Source organism: Fringilla coelebs (assembly GCF_963513975.1).
Source record: "Fringilla coelebs genome assembly, chromosome: 9".
Classification (NCBI taxonomy): Eukaryota; Metazoa; Chordata; class Aves; order Passeriformes; family Fringillidae; genus Fringilla; species Fringilla coelebs.
In genome coordinates this window covers 14176834-14195004 of record NC_140067.1, presented here as the reverse complement: position 1 = coordinate 14195004, position 18171 = coordinate 14176834, and the positions used below count along the sequence as shown (strand labels likewise).

The 18171-nt window shown below is 42.6% G+C and overlaps 2 protein-coding genes across 5 annotated transcripts in view; both read right to left on the bottom strand.

The window, feature by feature from the left end:
* Window positions 1-3337, bottom strand: part of DNASE2B (deoxyribonuclease 2 beta) — a 42982-nt gene extending 39645 nt beyond the window's left edge. The window contains exon 1 of the mRNA XM_084211632.1: window positions 3328-3337. The gene's annotated coding sequence lies outside the window, so the exon portion shown is untranslated. The remainder of the gene's footprint in view (window positions 1-3327) is intronic.
* Window positions 2405-15294, bottom strand: SAMD13 (sterile alpha motif domain containing 13). 4 transcript variants are annotated; one of them, XR_014616392.1, is made up of 6 exons: window positions 15176-15294; window positions 13709-13789; window positions 9587-9698; window positions 4355-4774; window positions 3548-3616; window positions 2405-3429 (listed from the first exon to the last, which is right to left on the bottom strand). XR_014616392.1 is itself a non-coding variant. In XM_084211635.1 (4 exons), the coding sequence occupies exons 2-4, from the start codon at window positions 13759-13761 to the stop codon at window positions 4631-4633; spliced, it is 309 nt and encodes a 102-aa protein (XP_084067761.1). In that variant the 5' UTR covers window positions 13762-13789; window positions 15176-15294; the 3' UTR covers window positions 3628-4630. The 4 variants fall into 4 exon arrangements, 2 of the variants coding, with proteins under 2 accessions (XP_084067761.1, XP_084067762.1); XR_014616393.1 differs by lacking the exon at window positions 3548-3616; XM_084211635.1 differs by lacking the exons at window positions 2405-3429; window positions 3548-3616 and having other exon boundaries at window positions 3628-4774.
* Between the last annotated feature and the right edge of the window lie 2877 nt (window positions 15295-18171).

Here is an 18171-nt window from a genome sequence, read left to right as displayed (position 1 = left end):
ATAAATACAACAGTGGTCTCCAGTACTCACCAGCAGCCCTCAGTAGCAATGAAACTCTCACATGGAAACCAAGAACCACTTACAGTCTTCAAGGTGCTCCCCTTGGCCTCTCTAGGTGCCTGAGGTTGCATCTCCCAAATTTATAGCAACTACAGACCAATGTTATTCTGGGAATTGAACACACATTGAAGATCCAAATGAACATCACTAAATCAACTCCCTAATTTTAGGGGCTAAGCAAAAAGTAATTTAATGACCTTGTTACATTATTAAAAAGAAGACAGACTTTCCCAATAGGAATGAAAGTTACTTATTAAACTAGCCTGCCCATTCTTCCAATGGAGGCTGCCCCTGCCAGTGGGCTAGTGACAGCCGCTGTCCTCAGCATTTTCTCTGGGGAAACTGCTGTCCAAACTGAGCAACACAGAGGTGATGGAATGGGACATGGCTGAGATCTCTTGGATCACATCTCCAAGCACCAAGTCCTCTCATTTGATCAAGCCAATCCATTGCCTGTGTAAATTGCCCAAAGTGAAGGAGAGAGTAAAGCAGACCCTCTGCTGCAGGGCTCCACTCACCCTGCTGCTTATGAACCAGTGATTGTTACACCCTCCAACGTGCACATTTACAGTCATTTCGTTTCTCACACAACTTATGGGCCAAAAGCCATTCCCAGAAGAGAAGGAACTGCTGTTCTGACTTGGAAGTAAAAAACCAGAATGAAGACCAAGTAAGGTAATATTTTTCTGATCCTACTCAGACTCAGCCTTTAAATGTTGTACAATATTGCCATTAAAAAAAAAAGAGAAATAAATTTGCAGCTTCTGTCAGACCCATGGAAAATAAGACCCTCTGATTTTAAAACAACTGTCACTGTAACTTAAGTGTGACACTGGAAAGAGGATTGTTGAAGACAAAAGATCAATTAAATGCTGATTTTTAAAAAGAGGAAGAGTGAAAGGATTTGCTAGAATTTGAACATGCTGGAAAAAGCAGGGAAAAGAAGGAAGAGTTCATTTAGCAATTAATGCCTGACATTGACAGCCTAATGAGACATTTTGCCAGGCTCATTTCTAACCAGGAGCGATGCATGGGGGCTTACTCCCTTTGTTACAGCTGTTGTATCTTGTCTTATGGGCAAGTAATCTACTACAACCTGATCAAGTGCAGCACATTAGAACAAACTTGGACCAATAACATGTAGGGATGGGAGACAGCAGCAAGCAGTCAGAACAATTTTTTCTGGATTGAGAAAGTGACCCTGGTGGACAGGTACTGCCACAGATCCCATACTTTGCTGACAGGTGCCTTACACATGGTTTATGTGTGGTACTTGGCTCTGTTTGGATGCAAAGAAAACATGCTATGTTGTGTATCCACAGCTTGAGAGGAGAGTGACCAGTGCTGATGAACAATTCCTATATATTTCACACCCATCATACCATAACAGACATATTGTAATGCTTTGAAATAATTTTAAAAGCATATAAAAGATTCAGAGAGAAATGCACTTCTGATATTAGGAGAGAGGAAGGACAGGGAAGACCTTGGCTGCAGCATGACTGTTCTTGTGCTTACCAACAGCAGGGCAGGGGAGCTCAGTGCTGCTTTATTCCTTAAAGCTGCCTCCAGGAGAAGGGCACTCTCTAAACTGTGATTCAGTGTGAAAGCCAAGACCTTCATCACACTCACCCCCTGGATCAGCTGAGCAGTCAGATGCTGGCAGCTTAACCATCACCCAGGGAACAGGCAGGGCTTTTAAGGAAGAGGGACTCTCCCAGCTGCAAGCACATATAAGGTCATGATTTAAATTGGATTCCTGCATAGCTCTGCAACTCAGAGCTGCAGTACTGACATGGTATCCAGTAATGCCTATCAGTTGCTTCCTCATCTCAACAGCAGCTGTGTTTTCTGCAAGAGGAATGGTAGCTAAAAATAATCCGGCTTTGACTTCCTCTTTTAAACCCTTCAGTCTCTTAGAAAGATTTTTTTGTTCTCCCAGAAACAGCAAAGAGAATATAAGAGACAAAACCAGAACAGTCAACTGCACAAAGAGAAGAGCAGCATTAGAAAGCTCAGAGAAGAGTATGAAATTACAATAAAAATCAGAGACAGTAAAAAAATTGTCACAGCTTTGACCAATATTTTCCAAATTCTCTTTTGCACTTGCAACGAGATTTCTGTTATGCCTTTACTGGTATGACTCAGTGGTGCTGAGTAAACGGGAAATAAAATCTGGATGTTTCTGAATGCAATTCATTTGCTCATTAAACATATTAAAAGAAAGAATTTTGTTCAGTTGTCATCAAATGCACTCTCATGTCTGCACAGTAGAGATTTTTACTCCCTCTTGGAATAGGTACGTTTTACTTCAAATTCTGTCTTACATAGACCAAAAAATATAAATCCCACACCGAACATGCAAATGGACAAAAAAAGAATATTCAATTAATCCTTCAGTAACACAGGACTATGTATTCTCATCCAAAATAATCTACGCATATAGTGCTGGTTAGCACATCCAGACTGCTTTCATGATCCTTTTCATAAACATACCTAATTCTACATTAAAATATTTAGGAGTTTCATGTATTTATAATTTTTAAATTGCAGTTCAAAATTAGCCAGATACAGACTATAGCTCAAAATTTCCCAAGGCAGGGTTGATGATCTCTATTCGAATCTAGTCTTCCAGCAGAACCCTACTCCCAGCAGGTATCTCTGGACACGACCAAACTATAAATAAAATCCTAAACAGAATTCAGACCATGACTTACAAACCTGCTGCTAACAGACCAATACCTGCAGTAAGCTCAGTACAAGGGACGGACTAAGAAATTATGAATACTTCTCTGTCCTATTGTCTCAAATTCCAAATAAATACATTGTACCATGTAAAGTTAGGAAGAATCTAAGAAAGCATGCTGCTGTATATATTTATGTAATATAGCATATACCATGAGCTTCACCTGTGGCATAGCTACTATTAGCATGGCTTTGTCCCTTCTCTCCCCTTTCTCCCTTTAACCACAAGCATGAACAGCCACCTCACACTTGGCCAAGTCAAAGTGAAGACAGGGTCACTACCCAGGCAGGAGATTGCAGCAGTTTCTCCTTCCTCTCCCTGAATCCCGTCCCCACTTTCACCACACTCTCATGCTTATTTCCTCCTTCCTTGTTCCTCTGCTCAGCATCACTGATGCAACCCCACATTCCTCATTTCAGGAGTCATGGCAAAAGTCTTGGGCCAGACATGATGGGGAGCTCAGACAGGGTTCAACACCATCCTTGAGCTGTCTCCCAGACATTCTGGGTAAATGGACCCACCCTGTGTACCAGGGCCAGCACAGCAGCTCCGCAGCACTGACAGCTCCAGACACGGGTATGCGAAACACAGATGTTACTGGTGAACTGTGGCCAGGGCTTCTCCTTCAGCAGTATGTAACACCAGAGAAGAAAGAACAAAAATAATTAAATCTTTAAATATTATGGTAGGTAATGTTAAAAGTAATCACAAGAACATAGAATGTTAAGTAGATTTTGATACCTTTTTAATAGGAAAATGGAGGAAAGGAGCTCCAGTATACCACAACAGAGAAAGTAAAAGATCTGTAAACTGAATCCAAACATAAGCAATGTTTTATTGGGATATAGCAAGCAACCTATCAAATAGGGAACCAGTACAAACAGATTGAACATGACTCTCTTTTAACAGAGATGTATGGTGACAAGACAGCTTCTTTCAGGTCTTAAAACAAGTATTCAAAGTGTTAAGTAAAGCATTAAGGAAAATCAATCATTACAACACCAAGACAGACAATATTAAAAATGTGCAGAATTTTACTTTTTACAAATTTCTGCATAATGTTAGAAAACAATCATAAATTAAAAAAGGAATAAAATGAAGCTTTTCTGTTTGCAAAGCAACACAAACCCTTAAAAACCAACTATATTTTACATAGGACTACTATTAAAAACAGGTGAAAAGCTGAAAATTTAAAGGACAGCAAAAAATACACAACTCAGTTTCACCTGTCAGCAACACCTTCTGCTATCGAAGGAGTTATGTTAGTTCTATGTACAGCTTTAAACATTGCAGCATACCACTAGTAAACCTTAATAAGGTCAAAATAGGACCCTCTGCAAAAAAGGGTGACTTGGCAAGTGTCAGTCCCATCCTGAAATTATAAGTAGTAATAATTTTAGTAGGTCTTTAGTGTAAACCAAAACCTACTTTAATTGGTTCCTCTCTCTAAAGATGCACGTAAACTTTGGGGTTGTTTTTGTTTAATTTTTTGGTATCTTAATTAATGAAATCAAGAACATGTCTGGCTCAAAAATGAGAATGACATACCTCCCTTTTGTTCTGGATACAGTGATGTAGCTATCTCAACATGCTCATTGACACTTCCTAAAAGAGAAAATCATTATGTACTATGTAAAAAATACACACCACCTCTCTCAGTTCAGACTCAGCATATAGTATATTGGCAGCTCTATCCAATAGGATATATATTCTAATTTGGTTTAAACTCTTAATAGATATATTCTCTCTACAAAGTTCCATCACACGAAACCAAATTGCTTATTTTTCCTTTGAGGCACAGCATGACCCCAATAAGACAATTAGCTATAAAGAGTTGTTCTTTAGATGTTGTGTCTGTAGAGGTTTTACGTGATATTCATAGATTTTCAGCGCAGGCCCCAGTTTTAATGAAAGTCCAGTCAGTACATCATTTCTTGTCATCAACAGTAATGATTTGCCATCAATTTCCTATAAGAAGAATTAAAGAGTTGATAAAGACAAATATACAAATCTAACAGAGGAGAACAGTCATGCAACAAATGGAATACTACTACAGAGGATCAGTGAGGAAAATAGTAGCCTTGATTTTCCTGAAACCATGTTCACAGCTGCTAAATTCTGCTTGCTGTCTGCTTTTCAAGTGCTCACCTGTGCTGACTAAGGCATAAATACTATTTAGTCAAGCACAAAATCCAAATGAGCCTAATTTCAAAATTCCCTCCTTGTAAACCTTTTTCTAATTAATAGGTACAAGTGAAGAATGCCTAATTATCAGCCATTTAGGGAAGGATACTCCTAAGAATGCAGCTTATGAAGTGCATTTCAGAAGAATTACTATTGACAGCAATATGCAAGTTTAAACTAGTGAATATCTGCTAATAACTTCAGGTGCCTTCTTTAAAAGGCCAACCTTCCCATGCATCCCGTGGGGGAAAAAAAGGAAAAGACTCTTGCAATCAGAAATTTTGGAAGGGCCTAACTAGAGCTTGACACACTGAGAGAACTTCTCTTCGTCTGCTTTCATGGGAAAACAAGACAAGCAACAACTTGCCAGCTTAGGTCTCAACAACCCCTACATTTTCCTGCTTAAAATACCTCTTGTAAATCACAGATATGGTGGGATTATTTTTTTCCTCTCAGACCTTGACTTTCTGACCTGTTTAGGTTAGAAATCCTGTAGGCTTTGGATTTTTTTTCCATCTCAAAACCTTGACATATTGAAACCTTGAAAACTTCCTCTAAATCATTTTTAAAGTGAAAATGGAAGAGAAAGAATCCACATCTCTCCACTCCCTTCTATTATCTCGGAAATATCAGAGATCCCATCCTTGATTACAATGCAACGTGAAAAGAAGACTTCTATTAGAGCTCAGCAGGAATTTGTCAAGACTGATCTCTCTTAAAATTTTATAAAGTTTATAAATACAAAATACACGGAAAAAACCACAACATAGTCAAAGATCAGCTGAAAGTGGCATTTTTAAAAAATATTCCCAAGATGTATACAACTACTAATCCCTCAGGGGAGCACAAAGTAACAGTAATTCTAAAAGAAAAAAAAGTTTCCAATAACTTTTTACCCAATTATAGCAGGTGCCTCTTTCCAATTACTGTTGAGAATGTAAATGGTTAAAACCAGTTTCTATCCTCTCTGTTCCATTCGTCACAATTCTTTCTGTGGGAATTTTGACACCAGTGAATGTTTTGCTCATTGCTATGACCGATCTGAAGTTGCCTTTTCTGCTGCTGTTCAACGGTGCTATGGAGGGAGAACAGCCTCCAGCTTGGTAGGATCCAAATGGAGTAAATCCAGTACCTGGAATAGGAGAAACTCCAAGAATAGGAAAAAAGCATCTATTCCTTTCCCTTCTTCTTCCACAGGGTTCCCTGTGTATTCTAGAAATGCTGGTAACTACTAAGACTTCCACTGAATAGAAAACTGATTCTTTAAACACATCTGTGTAGGAATGAGTGATTACATATTCAGAGTTCAAGCGTTTTATATCTTTGTGTGAATTGTAAGCTTTACCTCTTTCACTTCCTTTAAGGTTTCCACTTTTACCTGATTCTGCAGAATTGTCACACCCTTTTTTTGCACCGGGTAAGATTTTGTATGCCTGGTGACTTCTCTGATCTCTTCTCTGCTACTTCTCTATTTTCTGGATTTTTTTCAGGATGCAATTTCAATGCTAGCTCTCAGTATGTCTTTTAATGTTAACTGCAGAGAGACTTCTCTGCACAATTCAAGCTAACAGTAATTCCCCACTGTGCCAGGATGACCTCAACACCAATATCACACTGTCTTCAGCAAATAACCAGGGGACTGGTTAAGCTTCAAGTCCTCCCACCACCCCTTCTGCTCTAAATGACTGAAAAGAGCAAAGTTTTACAGTAAGCCAGCACACTCACGTGCTCCTCCCTACTGTGGCTCTGCCAGAAAGCAGCAGTGGACACCAGCTGATGTCAAACTCCAGTTTCCCTTCTGGTGAGGCCAGCAAACTTGCACTGGGTCACCTGGGTACATCTGGCTATCACAACACAATGGTCAAGAAGCCACATGGGCCATAACAAAGGTCAGAGCACAAGCACATCTTGAGACCTTGTAAAACAGGTTCGGTCTTGGAGTGAGCCACAGTCCCCTGTGCTTCCAGGGCTCCTACAGAAAGCTCAGGCACAAATTGGGAGGCTGTATTTCTCTGAAAGGGTCCACACCCTCATCCTGCAACTGCTACTCCTCCCTCTTCAGGTATCCTGTGTCCTCAACTTCTTGGCTTGTCTGATTTGCTTAGTGATGTTATGGATTTCTGTTATTGGGCAACATCCTTCAGCTGAATCTGTTTTCATCAGTGAGCTCTTTTGATGTGCTGACATCAGTGAAACTCCAAGAAAGAATAACAGATAACCATCATACAAGAATTACTTCTTACCAGCACTTACAATACAGTTTTAATAAAACATTCTGCAGCCCTTAAAATGTCTTCTGATTATCCTTAAAATATTGTACAAAAAATTCAGGTCTTAAAGATATTTTGAGCCACTTGTTTTAGGTGAGTCCAGACATATTCAGATTCATCAAAGGAAAGTGTGGACCTAGCTATTGCTGTGTAAAAGCTCAGTGTAATAACAGATGTCATGATTACATTCTGGGCTAAGGTTATTTTGTAAGGAAACCATTGCGCTACCCCTACTGAAGCCGTTCAGTGGAAAACAATTTCCCAGTGTTGTAGGTGAAACTGAATACTTTCCTTTACTGCTTACAACCTCATTCCTCTTCCAGTACATATTCAGGGCAGTAGATCAAATGAAACTAGGTTTCTGGGGCCCAGGCAACTGAAAATGACAGAGGAAATTAGAGATGGCCGGAATTGCAGCTGCATGCCTGGAGCTCTACAGACAGAGGATGGCTAAGGGTTCAAAATGAACCTGTCTACACTGCCATACCTGGGAGATCCTGACAAAAAATACTGTAAGAACACAGTTAAAGTTAGTGGTAGCAAATAGTGTAGAAGAAACTGAACAGCACCACTGATAAGAATTTAGGGAGAGGATTGTTTATGGGGCTGTTCTTGATGCAGACAGGGAACAGGCTGGCAAACCTGGCACGTAGAACCAGGCACTTGCTGCTCCTCGTGTTGCTAATGGAAAGGAGGAGGAAGGAAGTGGCAATGACTTCTGCTGTGATTATCCATCCCCTCAGCTCCTGGCCACATCCTGGTGGCAGCTGTCAGCCTCTCTCTCCAAGGTTTTAACATAAGGTGAAGTTGGCAGTGGAATCACAGCCACATTTCTGCACATGGCTGTCCCAGCAGAGTCCTCAGTTACCCTACTGAAACCACATATCCTCATTGCAAAATACTAATAAAGCCTATTGCAAACCTATTTCCCAAAACTCAGGAATTAGCCTCACCTTTCTGCTGCAAAATCAGTAGTAATTACTTCAATATTATTGACAAGCCAGCTGTGAGGCAAAGAGGTCAAGATATTTGATGGAAGTCAGTATAAGGAAAAGACTCCCAGAGACCAAAATTACTTTGCCTGTGTAGTTTTAAAAGCCACATTTCCAGGGTTTTTGTGACATGGATGCTGGTATTAAGGAATGGACACACTCAAACATTTTCCTTTTTAGCCTGTTCACTCATCTTCAAATTCTGAAAAACTAGCAGCAGCTGCAGAAAGAACTTTCTCTGCAACCTGCCAGAGAATCACCCAACACCAGGCTTTTCACCCTCAAGAACAAAGAACTAAATTTAGATACTTTGTTATATGCATCAGTTACAATCAGATCACATTTCACAGCCGTGGTGCTGAAGGTCAGCAACATTAACCTGACCAACCATGATGTTATTTCATGTGCAACGCACAGTCTCCCTGCAAAGCTGCCAAAAACTTGCACCAGCTCAGTACCTTGGAAGGTCGGACCATCTATTTTGATAACTAATTACAAGTGTAGGTGACTAATTTCCTGGTAGTCACACACGAGCCTACAGACTTCTCTGGGGAGGTGCTGAACTGCCAATCTGATGTAAGTTACTTCTCTATGGAACAGATGGGCTGTAGGCCAAGTAAGCTGACTTCCCAATCCTGCCCCACTAACACACAGCCCCAGCTGCTGGCAGGTGAGTTACAATGGGCCACCTAATTGTTAAGCTCTTTGCTGATCTAATCTACCAAAAGAAGCCTTCCATTAGTATCAGCAGTTACAAGGCCCAGAAACAAAGAGCCAAAATTTTCTCAGACTGAGTCCTAAAAACACACCGCTCCTCTTCTAACCTAGTGCCAACTTGTCCTTTCCATATTCACTTGTACTGCCAGGTTCAATGCAACACAGCATCCCCTTTTTTACCCTATGTATTCACACTCACATTGCTGCTTAGAAGCCCCAGGTTTTATAAATATTCATGAGTGTAATTACACAATACACTAAGAAAGAAGAGAATTCACATTTTAAACACCATTCCCATCTTAAATAACAAGACAGTGAAACTGAGTGGGTTGTATAGGGAGACTGAGTTCAAGTCAGAAAATTTATTTAGATTTCTCACCTTTCTGAATCCTATCTTAAACAAACTCCAAATCTTTATCCACAGCTTGCACAACAAGAGAGATTATTACATTACTCAGAGATCACAGTCCCATGCATTGTCACCCAATAACAGACTCAAATCCCGCCATTAACGTGGGATTTTCTCTGCCATTTTACAGTATATAACCAGGCTCACAGCAAAAATTTGCAATGTGAGAAACTGGGGGCAGTCAAAAGGTGTTTGCTAACAGATTTACCTGTTCCTGAAAAGCATTGGCTTGTTCTTCAAATCCAGCTGTTCTGAAATAATTCACAACATCAGTAACAGCCCAGTCAGCAGGATCCAGAGGTCTCCCATTCTCTAGTGAACTGCAAAGTGCAAATGCAGACAAGTAATCACTAAAGGTGTGCAGAACATCTGCTGCTGCTTTGTGCATGTCTCATGTACGCCCCCCTCCTTCCTTGTTTATGCAGGAAAAGTGTTCTTTGATACATCTCCCCCACTCCAATACAGAACAGTGTCTCCTGTTCTTTTACATTCCAAAGACCTGATGCTGGGGATAACTGAAACCCCTCTCCTTTCAGAAAAGAAGAAAGTATATGAATCTTCACATCAGCCAAAGGTAATCAGTCAGGATCTTGATACAAGTGCGCTATCTTTGCTGTTGGAGAATGAGAACTGCCATAACTGGGGTACCAAACTCCTGCCTTTCAAGCCTGCAGTTTGCTTTCACCTACCAAGTACTTAAAGAATTATACGTGGATTATTCTTTACACAGATGAGACTGTCCTTGTAACATGGGTAGAAATTACTGGTAGGCATCTTTACCTTGCAAAACAACAACACATCAATTAGAAGCAAACAGAACTTCCCAACCAAAACAAAAAAAGAGGCACCAAATGATTGCACTAATTCTCTATATAGAAATTTTCTCAAAAGTATTGTCCGACTCATCTTAGGACAAATCTATGGACTTTTTAAATAGCTGTGCATCTGAGAAAACATCTGTTAAACACAATCAAAATTAATTCCTTCTGTGATTAACCTCAGGCAATTGTTTTCCACAGTAGTGAAAACAACAAAACATTCTTATTACTATCCTTATCCTGCATTTCTTTTCCTCAAACTATAATCAACCTATCACAAAGATAACCTTGGTGTATCTGAAAATTTTTGGTAAAAAAAGACACACAGTGAGCTTGAATGCCTTTTCTACTGCAATTTATGAGGATGAAGAGCAAGATATCAAAGAGAGAGCTTCTTTGACATGTTTCCCCAACCAGAGGTACTGAAATTCATGCCAAATATTTTCCATCATTATACTTGCTTAACCATAATGCTAATGAAGCGATATTGAAAATGTACAGATTAGGGCAGGTGTCAGAATCCTGTCCATTTTCTGGTCTGAAGCTTAGAGGCAGGACTTTGATTTCAACAGCACTAGCTGGAAAAGAAACGCAGATTATACTCTCCTGACGATACTTTTGCTCTGTCCTTCACTTTTTTCTTTTCCAAGTGTCAGCATCTCTGCCTTGCCTAGACTTTTATGTTTTTCAGCAAAATAACTGGGCGAATCAAGGGCAGACCATTCTTCAAAGCAGCCAAATGCAATCTATGCACAGAGTGCCTCCCATCGCCATTTCTACAACATTCTTATTTCTACAACTATCTGAGTCCTGGAAAGGAGGACTCATGGAAACAATGATTTTTGCACGTCCCCAAATTCTTGAAACGTGTCTGTCAATACGGCAACAAATTCTGGCCACAGGGATCATCTGCAGCCTGTGTTACACTGGGCCTTCTAAAAGCAGGTTCTTTCATTTATCACAGATCTCTGAGCAATGAGAAACAGTTTCTTACTTTTGCTCATCACATGATGACTTACTTCATAAATTGCTTCTCTGATTGTGATTACACAGAAAGCAACACTCAGCAAAATTAAAAATGAGACTATCTGGCCTTATCAGAGCTGCACTTTCTTCCTGTGTTTTTTTTTTTTTTTTTTTTTAATCAAAGAATGCCTTTCAAATAGGACTTATTGGTGTTGTGCACCTTAAGAAGTAAAATGTGAAAACTGCCACACAAAATCTGGACGTATTTATAAAATCAGCATTTGAGGAATTATATTTAAAGCTTTCCATTTTCCTTAAGACACAGACTGTCACTTCCAATTACTCATATTTTACTAGAAAATAAATAAACAAAATGCCAACCACTCAGTTAAAAAAACAAAGAAACTCAATTTAACCCTTCTTAAACAGCAAATAAAAGGTTCAGTCTGTAAAAATATCACCTAACTGTAATTTGCTTACTTCTCCAAAGACTTTAATTTCAAATTAAATATGGCCCCATACCCTCCTTCCACAATTTTTTACCTCAGCTCAGGTGCTTTAGTTTTTCTTGTAGCTCCTCTTTTATCACTAGGGAACTGCAGCTTGGTCCAGGTCCAGCCCTATGCAGGGCTCAACTGCAATGACTTCAGGGGCTCTAGCTCAGTCATTAATTAATCACAGGAATTAATTGCAAGTTCCTGCCTCAAGGAATAGCATCATGCTGGACCTCAAGTGGAGCTAATTTCCACAGCTACAGCTGCAGAAGACTGGAAGGCATGTGGCAGACTGCTGGAGGCTGGCTGGATTTTAACCCATCTACCCACACAGATGCTCATTCTGCTTGTAGACTTTGTTAGTCTCCTCCTCACACTGCTGCTGACATGGCTCTATTCTTTAGTCAAGACAAGGGAATATATAACATCCGTGGCTTAGCCATACACTGGCTTATGCCTCACATCCTGGATGCATTAAAATCTTACAAGGACTGGCATTTTAGGCTTTGAAACTATATAATAGATGCACTAACGATGAATAAAAATTAGGCTCGTCTGTTTTTCACCACTGTCCCTGTGCCTTTATTGCCATCGTGTGGCAGAAGCAGCAAGGTCTGAAAGGATATGGCTGAGAACAAACAGATTTTATACAGCCTATTTATAAGCACTACAAGAAACTGTCAAATACTTCCTTTGTAGATATGCCCACATACACACAACATACATTCATCTAGAAACCATAGCCCCGCAGTTTAAATACAATTTCCATCCACTTTAAAAGGCCATCTTAGGAATCAGTGGTTGAGTCTTTATCACCCAAGCCTTGGGGAAAATGATTAAACGTAAACTGTCCCTGCTTTGACTGTCCCCTTTCTCCTCCCACCCCAGAGTGCTCATTGTAGAAACCAGCCTGTCAAAGGGAAGGCGGTTTCTAAGGGACACACAATCATTATTCAAAGTCACTGAATAGGAAAATGCTCTCTATGTTGGTGTGGTGTAGCCAGTGTCTCAAGTGAAGGGGGATTTTAATGGCTGCCATCAGATCTTTTGATGCTTTTCATAATCAGGTGTTTTATCAGTAGCCTGAAGTGACCATTGTTGTTTACCTTACTCTAGTGCCTGGTAGCCTATGCATTGTCACGTTTTCTTGGACAGCTTATGTAAGAGAGATCTGAAAGAAAATTACGAGGTGCTGCTGCACAAAGTGTTGCAGCTTGACAGAACAGACTAAGAGCTTACTCTAGTATCTTTCCTTATGGTCTTTTTTTTCCTTTAATATATATACATACGTGTACATCTCTCTCACCATGGCTTCTGTAATACTAAAGCAGCAAGGCCAGATTTTTCCACACAGAATTTCACTTCTCAGACCATAATGTCATTCAGAATTGCTAGTCCTAATTTAAAAATTTCTGACCTTAAATAAATGCTTACAAAAAACTTTATGCCTTAGCCTGTAGTTTACCACACAAAAGAAAGCTGTAGAGCAGTACACACCATGTCTCTGCCTTAATCCCACTCTAGGTCTGAAATAAAATCCCAGCAACCTCAGGCTTCCCCAATAAATGGCTTAAAGTAGCTGTTTCAGAAGGGAACCGACACCTAAGTGATACCCTGCCACTACTCAGCCCAAGACAGGTGGGCCGTCAGCAGAGAAGGGCACAGAGAGGTAACTTCCACACAGGACACTTCTCTCATTAGGCACTGGTTCTGCAAAAGCCACTAACAGACAGGTGAACAGAGGCACAGTATTGGTTACAGTGCTACCACTTGCTTTAGCGTCTGGTTGAGAGGAAAAGAAAAAAAAACGTACTCCTAACTTAACTATCTTCTACATCTCTTCATTGCTATACAGTCCTACCACATATCACTTTTAATCAGCTCAAGGCCCCAGACTCTTCTGTTTCAAAGCTGAAATACAATAGAAGTCATTTAGAACGGGGAGGATTTGAAATGCGCAAAGATGGAGATGGCCGCCATTGCCAAGCACATTAGTTCAAAGGAAAACTACATTCAAAATCCATGTGCTGTTTATGTAAAAGGAACACTTACTTTTTGACATCCAGAGAGCCATTTTCCTTGTTTTCCATGTCAACAGTTAGCATGGGGAGGATAGAAGTTTTACTTCAGCAACTGATTGATAGATAGGGAGGAAAAAAAAAAAGCTGTGTTTAATAACTGTTAGTATGACCAGTGCAGTGTAACGTAACCGAAACAAGCATTCTACAGGGACACATGCATGTTTCCACTTGAGAGCAACAGTGCTGTCAAAGACTGATTTCCCTGGAAGCCTGGCAAAGCTGATAGTACCTAATGAACTAGAAGAGAAAGTTGATCTGTGCTTCAAACACAAGAAATAATTCTTGCCTGAAATGCAAGGAAAGTAATATTACATTTAATCCTTTTCACAAGTGTTAAAATTTTGATCAAACTGTATGTATTCATATACATGGAGACTGACGTGCAATATATAGCTGTGCATCAAGAGAGCTTGATATGTCTTCAGTCATCTTGTGATACAGAAGATCCAAACAGACAGAAGATCTTTAGAAAGGTTTAGAAATCCATAGTCTTGTTTTACAAATGTGGACTTGGATACAGATCAGCATGTCACTTATGCCGATTGTGCAGATAAAGCTGGTAAGCAGAGTTACTAATTGAGCCCCAAACTCCTGAGGCCTAAATCAGTATGTTATCCATAAGACCTCCCTTCCTGCACTAGAGCAGCTTCTTGTATAGGTATGCTACACTGGACTCCAAAAAGGAAAGGAGCACATGAAGGACACAGGAGAAAATCCAGTTTGTTTCCTTCCTTAGCATGCGGGAGTACTTGCACCACATAGCTTTTTCCATTGCTCCACAGAACATGCAGAAATAACCCCAACCTTTCCTTTCTGTTCTCAAGTAAGCCATTTCTATTTCAAAGAGCACCAGGGAACGGACCAAGGACTCAGGATGTTCTTGCTGTAGCATTAATGGATGCCAGTGAAATGTCTCAAAGCTCTGGGATACAGAATAGGGAAATCATGCTCTACAGCTAAAACTTCGCAAAAATAGAGAAAAGCAATTAATATTGCTGTGGGGAACAAAAAGGAAAAAAAGAAAAAAAAAGGAAGAAGACCCTTTATTATACATGTAGAAGCGTGCAAAGCACCAAGAACACAGTAGCAAACTAATCGAAAAGATGCTTCTTCCTGCACCGCTGACCAAACAACTCCACGAATTCCCTGAAATCACTTCTCGGTTCACCTGAGGTGACTGCAGACGACACCCGCACCAGCCTACCTGCGGAACGCCCCGCGCCGCGGCCGCGCACGGCCCGGAGCCCCCGGCTCGGGCGGGCACCTCCCGCGGAGCCCACGGGCCCGGCCGGCGGGGGCTCCCGGGGCTCCGCTTCCCGCGGCTGCGCCGGGGCTGTCACACGCGTTCAGCATCTCTCGGGCGCCCGCTCGCCCGCTCGCACTGCACCACATTGTCAGTTCTGGCTGGGGGCGAGGGAAGCAAGGCAGAGAAACCTACCTACGAGCAACTAAACCAGCGCATGGCTACCGGCTGCTGCGGAGCGGCGGAGCCCGCGGCCCCCGCCCCCCGGCGGCAGCGGGCGCTCCGCGGCGGCTCCGAGTGACACCGGGAGCGGCCCCGCCCGGCCCCGTGACGCGCCCGCCACACACGGACCGCCCGCGTCATGGCCGCCGCGTTAAAGGCGCCGCGCCGCGGGACCCCCGCCGCACCCGGCCCCGCCCGGCGCGGGAGCGAACCCGGGGCCCGTCGGGCGGGGGACGGCAGCGGGGCGGGGCACGGAGCGGCGCCTCCGCCGAGCGGCTTACCCCGGCAGCGCTTACCTGCTGGGGAGCCGCGGGCAGCGCCGGGGCCGGGGGGGGGCCGGTGTGGGCGGGCGCGGACCTGCCGGCGGCACACGGCCGGAGAGCCGCGCTCGGAGCTCCGTTCTTGACTTGAGGTTCTTGGGGCCTCCTTGTGGACATTTCTGCTCCTCCTAACAAGCGGGGTGTTACAGGTAACGGAAAGGAAACAAATCCCTAGTTGTTGAAGAATGCAGTACCAAGCCGAGGAAATTTTATACAAGGTACGAAGTAGGAGTCGCCAGATGTTGGCAGATTGATAAAGTTACAAAAATTCATTCCTAGAATGAGTTCGTTAACACGTTTGTGAGTAGCTGACACTTGGTTTTCTGTGTAACTCCTGCAACTGCGTGCTCGGGGTGATGGGAAAGAGGAGTGACCGAGGACAGCACAACCGAGTCACCCCCACCGTGCCAACGCCGGCACTGGGGAAAGAGAGGATATGGAGGCACTGAGTCTGCTGATCTTACTCGTCCAAGCTCCAGACTTCATTTCACAAGGAGACCATACCCACGGGATTTACTGTACAGAAAGAACCAACTCAAAGAGCTTACAAATTACTAAGTGGCAATAAAACCTCACCCACGGAGTTTAATACAGAAGTTGTCATTTCTGGCAAAAGTTGTTTTTCTGGCAACACCACTTCTTTTTTTCTTTTTACACTATTTTTTTTTATCTCTTCGGTGATTGCTGATGTTTTCTAATGGCAGATAGGCATTACCTAGATGCGCTGTCAGTGCAAGGGAAATCAAGCAAGGACTATCGACACATCCTCTTTCCCCACTCATGCACTTCGTAACCAGGGCTGCATCCCAGCCACTAATCAGGTGCTGTGACCTTTTGATTATCTGTAACAGGCTGGGTTACTTCAAATTTGTGGGATGTTTTACTTGAAAAATTTCCTCCTGAGTCAAGCCACTCAAGTTACACACCTGCTCTTTGCTGCAAGGCAAGGGGGACATTACAAATTACCTGGGGATTTGCTTAGAACCTAGTGGTGACTCCAGCCTGATTACTGCAGAGCTCAGCTCTGTGCCCAGCTGGCACAGACAGACAGAGCTTGCTTGGCCACCAGAGTGGGCACCTGGGGCTGTCCCAGGCACTTTGCATCCGTCTCACTCCCAGACAGAGCTTACTGCACCCTGACCGCATGGAGATCCAGGTCAGGTAACTGCTAACTGGACACAGTTACAAGCATTAAAATTACCAGCAAAGTGGACTTTTGGGCAAAGGACTGTAGACATGACATCCCAAAGCACTTCATTTTGTCTTACTTATGTGCTGTCAGATAAATACCCAGAGCTTGCAGGAGCTTTGCAAGTAATGGCACTCAGATATTGACAGAAGCTTGAGAACAGAGGGCAGTAACAGTCCTCACTGCTTTGGGATTTACAAAAATGCAGATAAACAAAATAGATAAAGGATTAAGTGTACTGTGCCCTAAACAAAACCCTCTTTACTTCCCATCCCAAAGTACTGTAAAACATGGCATATTTGTGTTGGACAAGTGAGCCAAGCAAGGCAATTCTTTTCTGTCTCTAAAGAAATAAACGTTCTAAATGAAGTCATAATGAGTTTTCTGCATCAGCTGCTTTCTAACTTTGGTAATGAACTGACATTTGAGGATACAAATATAAATGAGCTATTTTACTCACATTCTCCCTTTCATCATGTTCTTCAGTTAATCCTTTGAGTATTCAAAGTGAGGCTCACACAGTGCATGCATTCCTTCTAGAGGACCTTGAACAGCGAAGAGAGGAATTTTAAGGAAATGGGTTGTGGAAAAATTCAGTGTGGAATATGATCTCTGGCCTGCATTTTAATTCATTGGGCTAAGGTAATTTAATTATAATAACATTATGTCTGGAGGGAGATAAAGCAGAAAAGTGAATTAGCCTTTTGTTTGACTATTTGCATCTCATGGCCAAAAAGAAAAAGTTTCCAAGAAGGAAACCAAGTGAGACCAGGGTTGGTAGATCCAGGTCAAGCGGTCTGTCCTGTGTGTGTGTGTGTGTCTGAACTTCTGCTATCACATGAGGGGAAACACTTAAAGGTCAGTGCAGGTATCGGACACCAGTGGACCCAGTTTTCTCGGTGTTGAAAAATGCCAGCTTCCTACTGCAGTCTTTCCTTTTGTTTTTTCCCTGGCAGTTCAGGAGAAGACAAAATGCACAGCACATGTAGTGAAGGAGAGCGTAGCACCCTGCTAGCTGTGCAGAGCGCACTGAATTTCAGCTCCCCAGGGCTAAATAAAGCCCTTTGAACCGTCTTCATTCCAATCCCCTGAGTAAAAACACCATGCTTAAATGCACGCACTGGGGAAGCTGAGTGAGAAAATAACACGGCACCTGTGTGGCTTCACACTGAGGGAAGCCCCTCTCAATAAGGTGGCATTATGCAGAGTAGAGTGGATCTAGCCCCTGTAAAACACGTATTTCTTTGCCAACTACGGCCGAATGTTTCAGGGCCCGAGGGGCCCGAGAGGACGCCCTGCGCCCTCAGCAGGAGACGCCACGCAGGCCGCGAGTCGCCCGCCGGCGCGGGGGCTGCTGGGAGTTGTAGTCCCGCGGGGGCCGCGCCTTCCCCTCACGGCCCCGGCGGGAGCAGCGGGGGCGGCTCTGGAGCTGCTGGTGCCGCCGGTACCGGAACCACAGC

Bases quoted from the DNA above. Each gene is read 5' to 3' on its own strand.
- SAMD13 (XM_084211635.1), bottom strand. From the start codon at position 13,761: ATGCTAACTGTTGACATGGAAAACAAGGAAAATGGCTCTCTGGATGTC. The intron at 9,699-13,708 runs GTAAGTGTTCCT...TGCACTTTGCAG, and splicing joins GGCTCTCTGGATGTCAAAAA to TTCACTAGAGAATGGGAGAC. The intron at 4,775-9,586 runs GTAAATCTGTTA...TTCTTCTTATAG, and splicing joins CCAATGCTTTTCAGGAACAG to GAAATTGATGGCAAATCATT.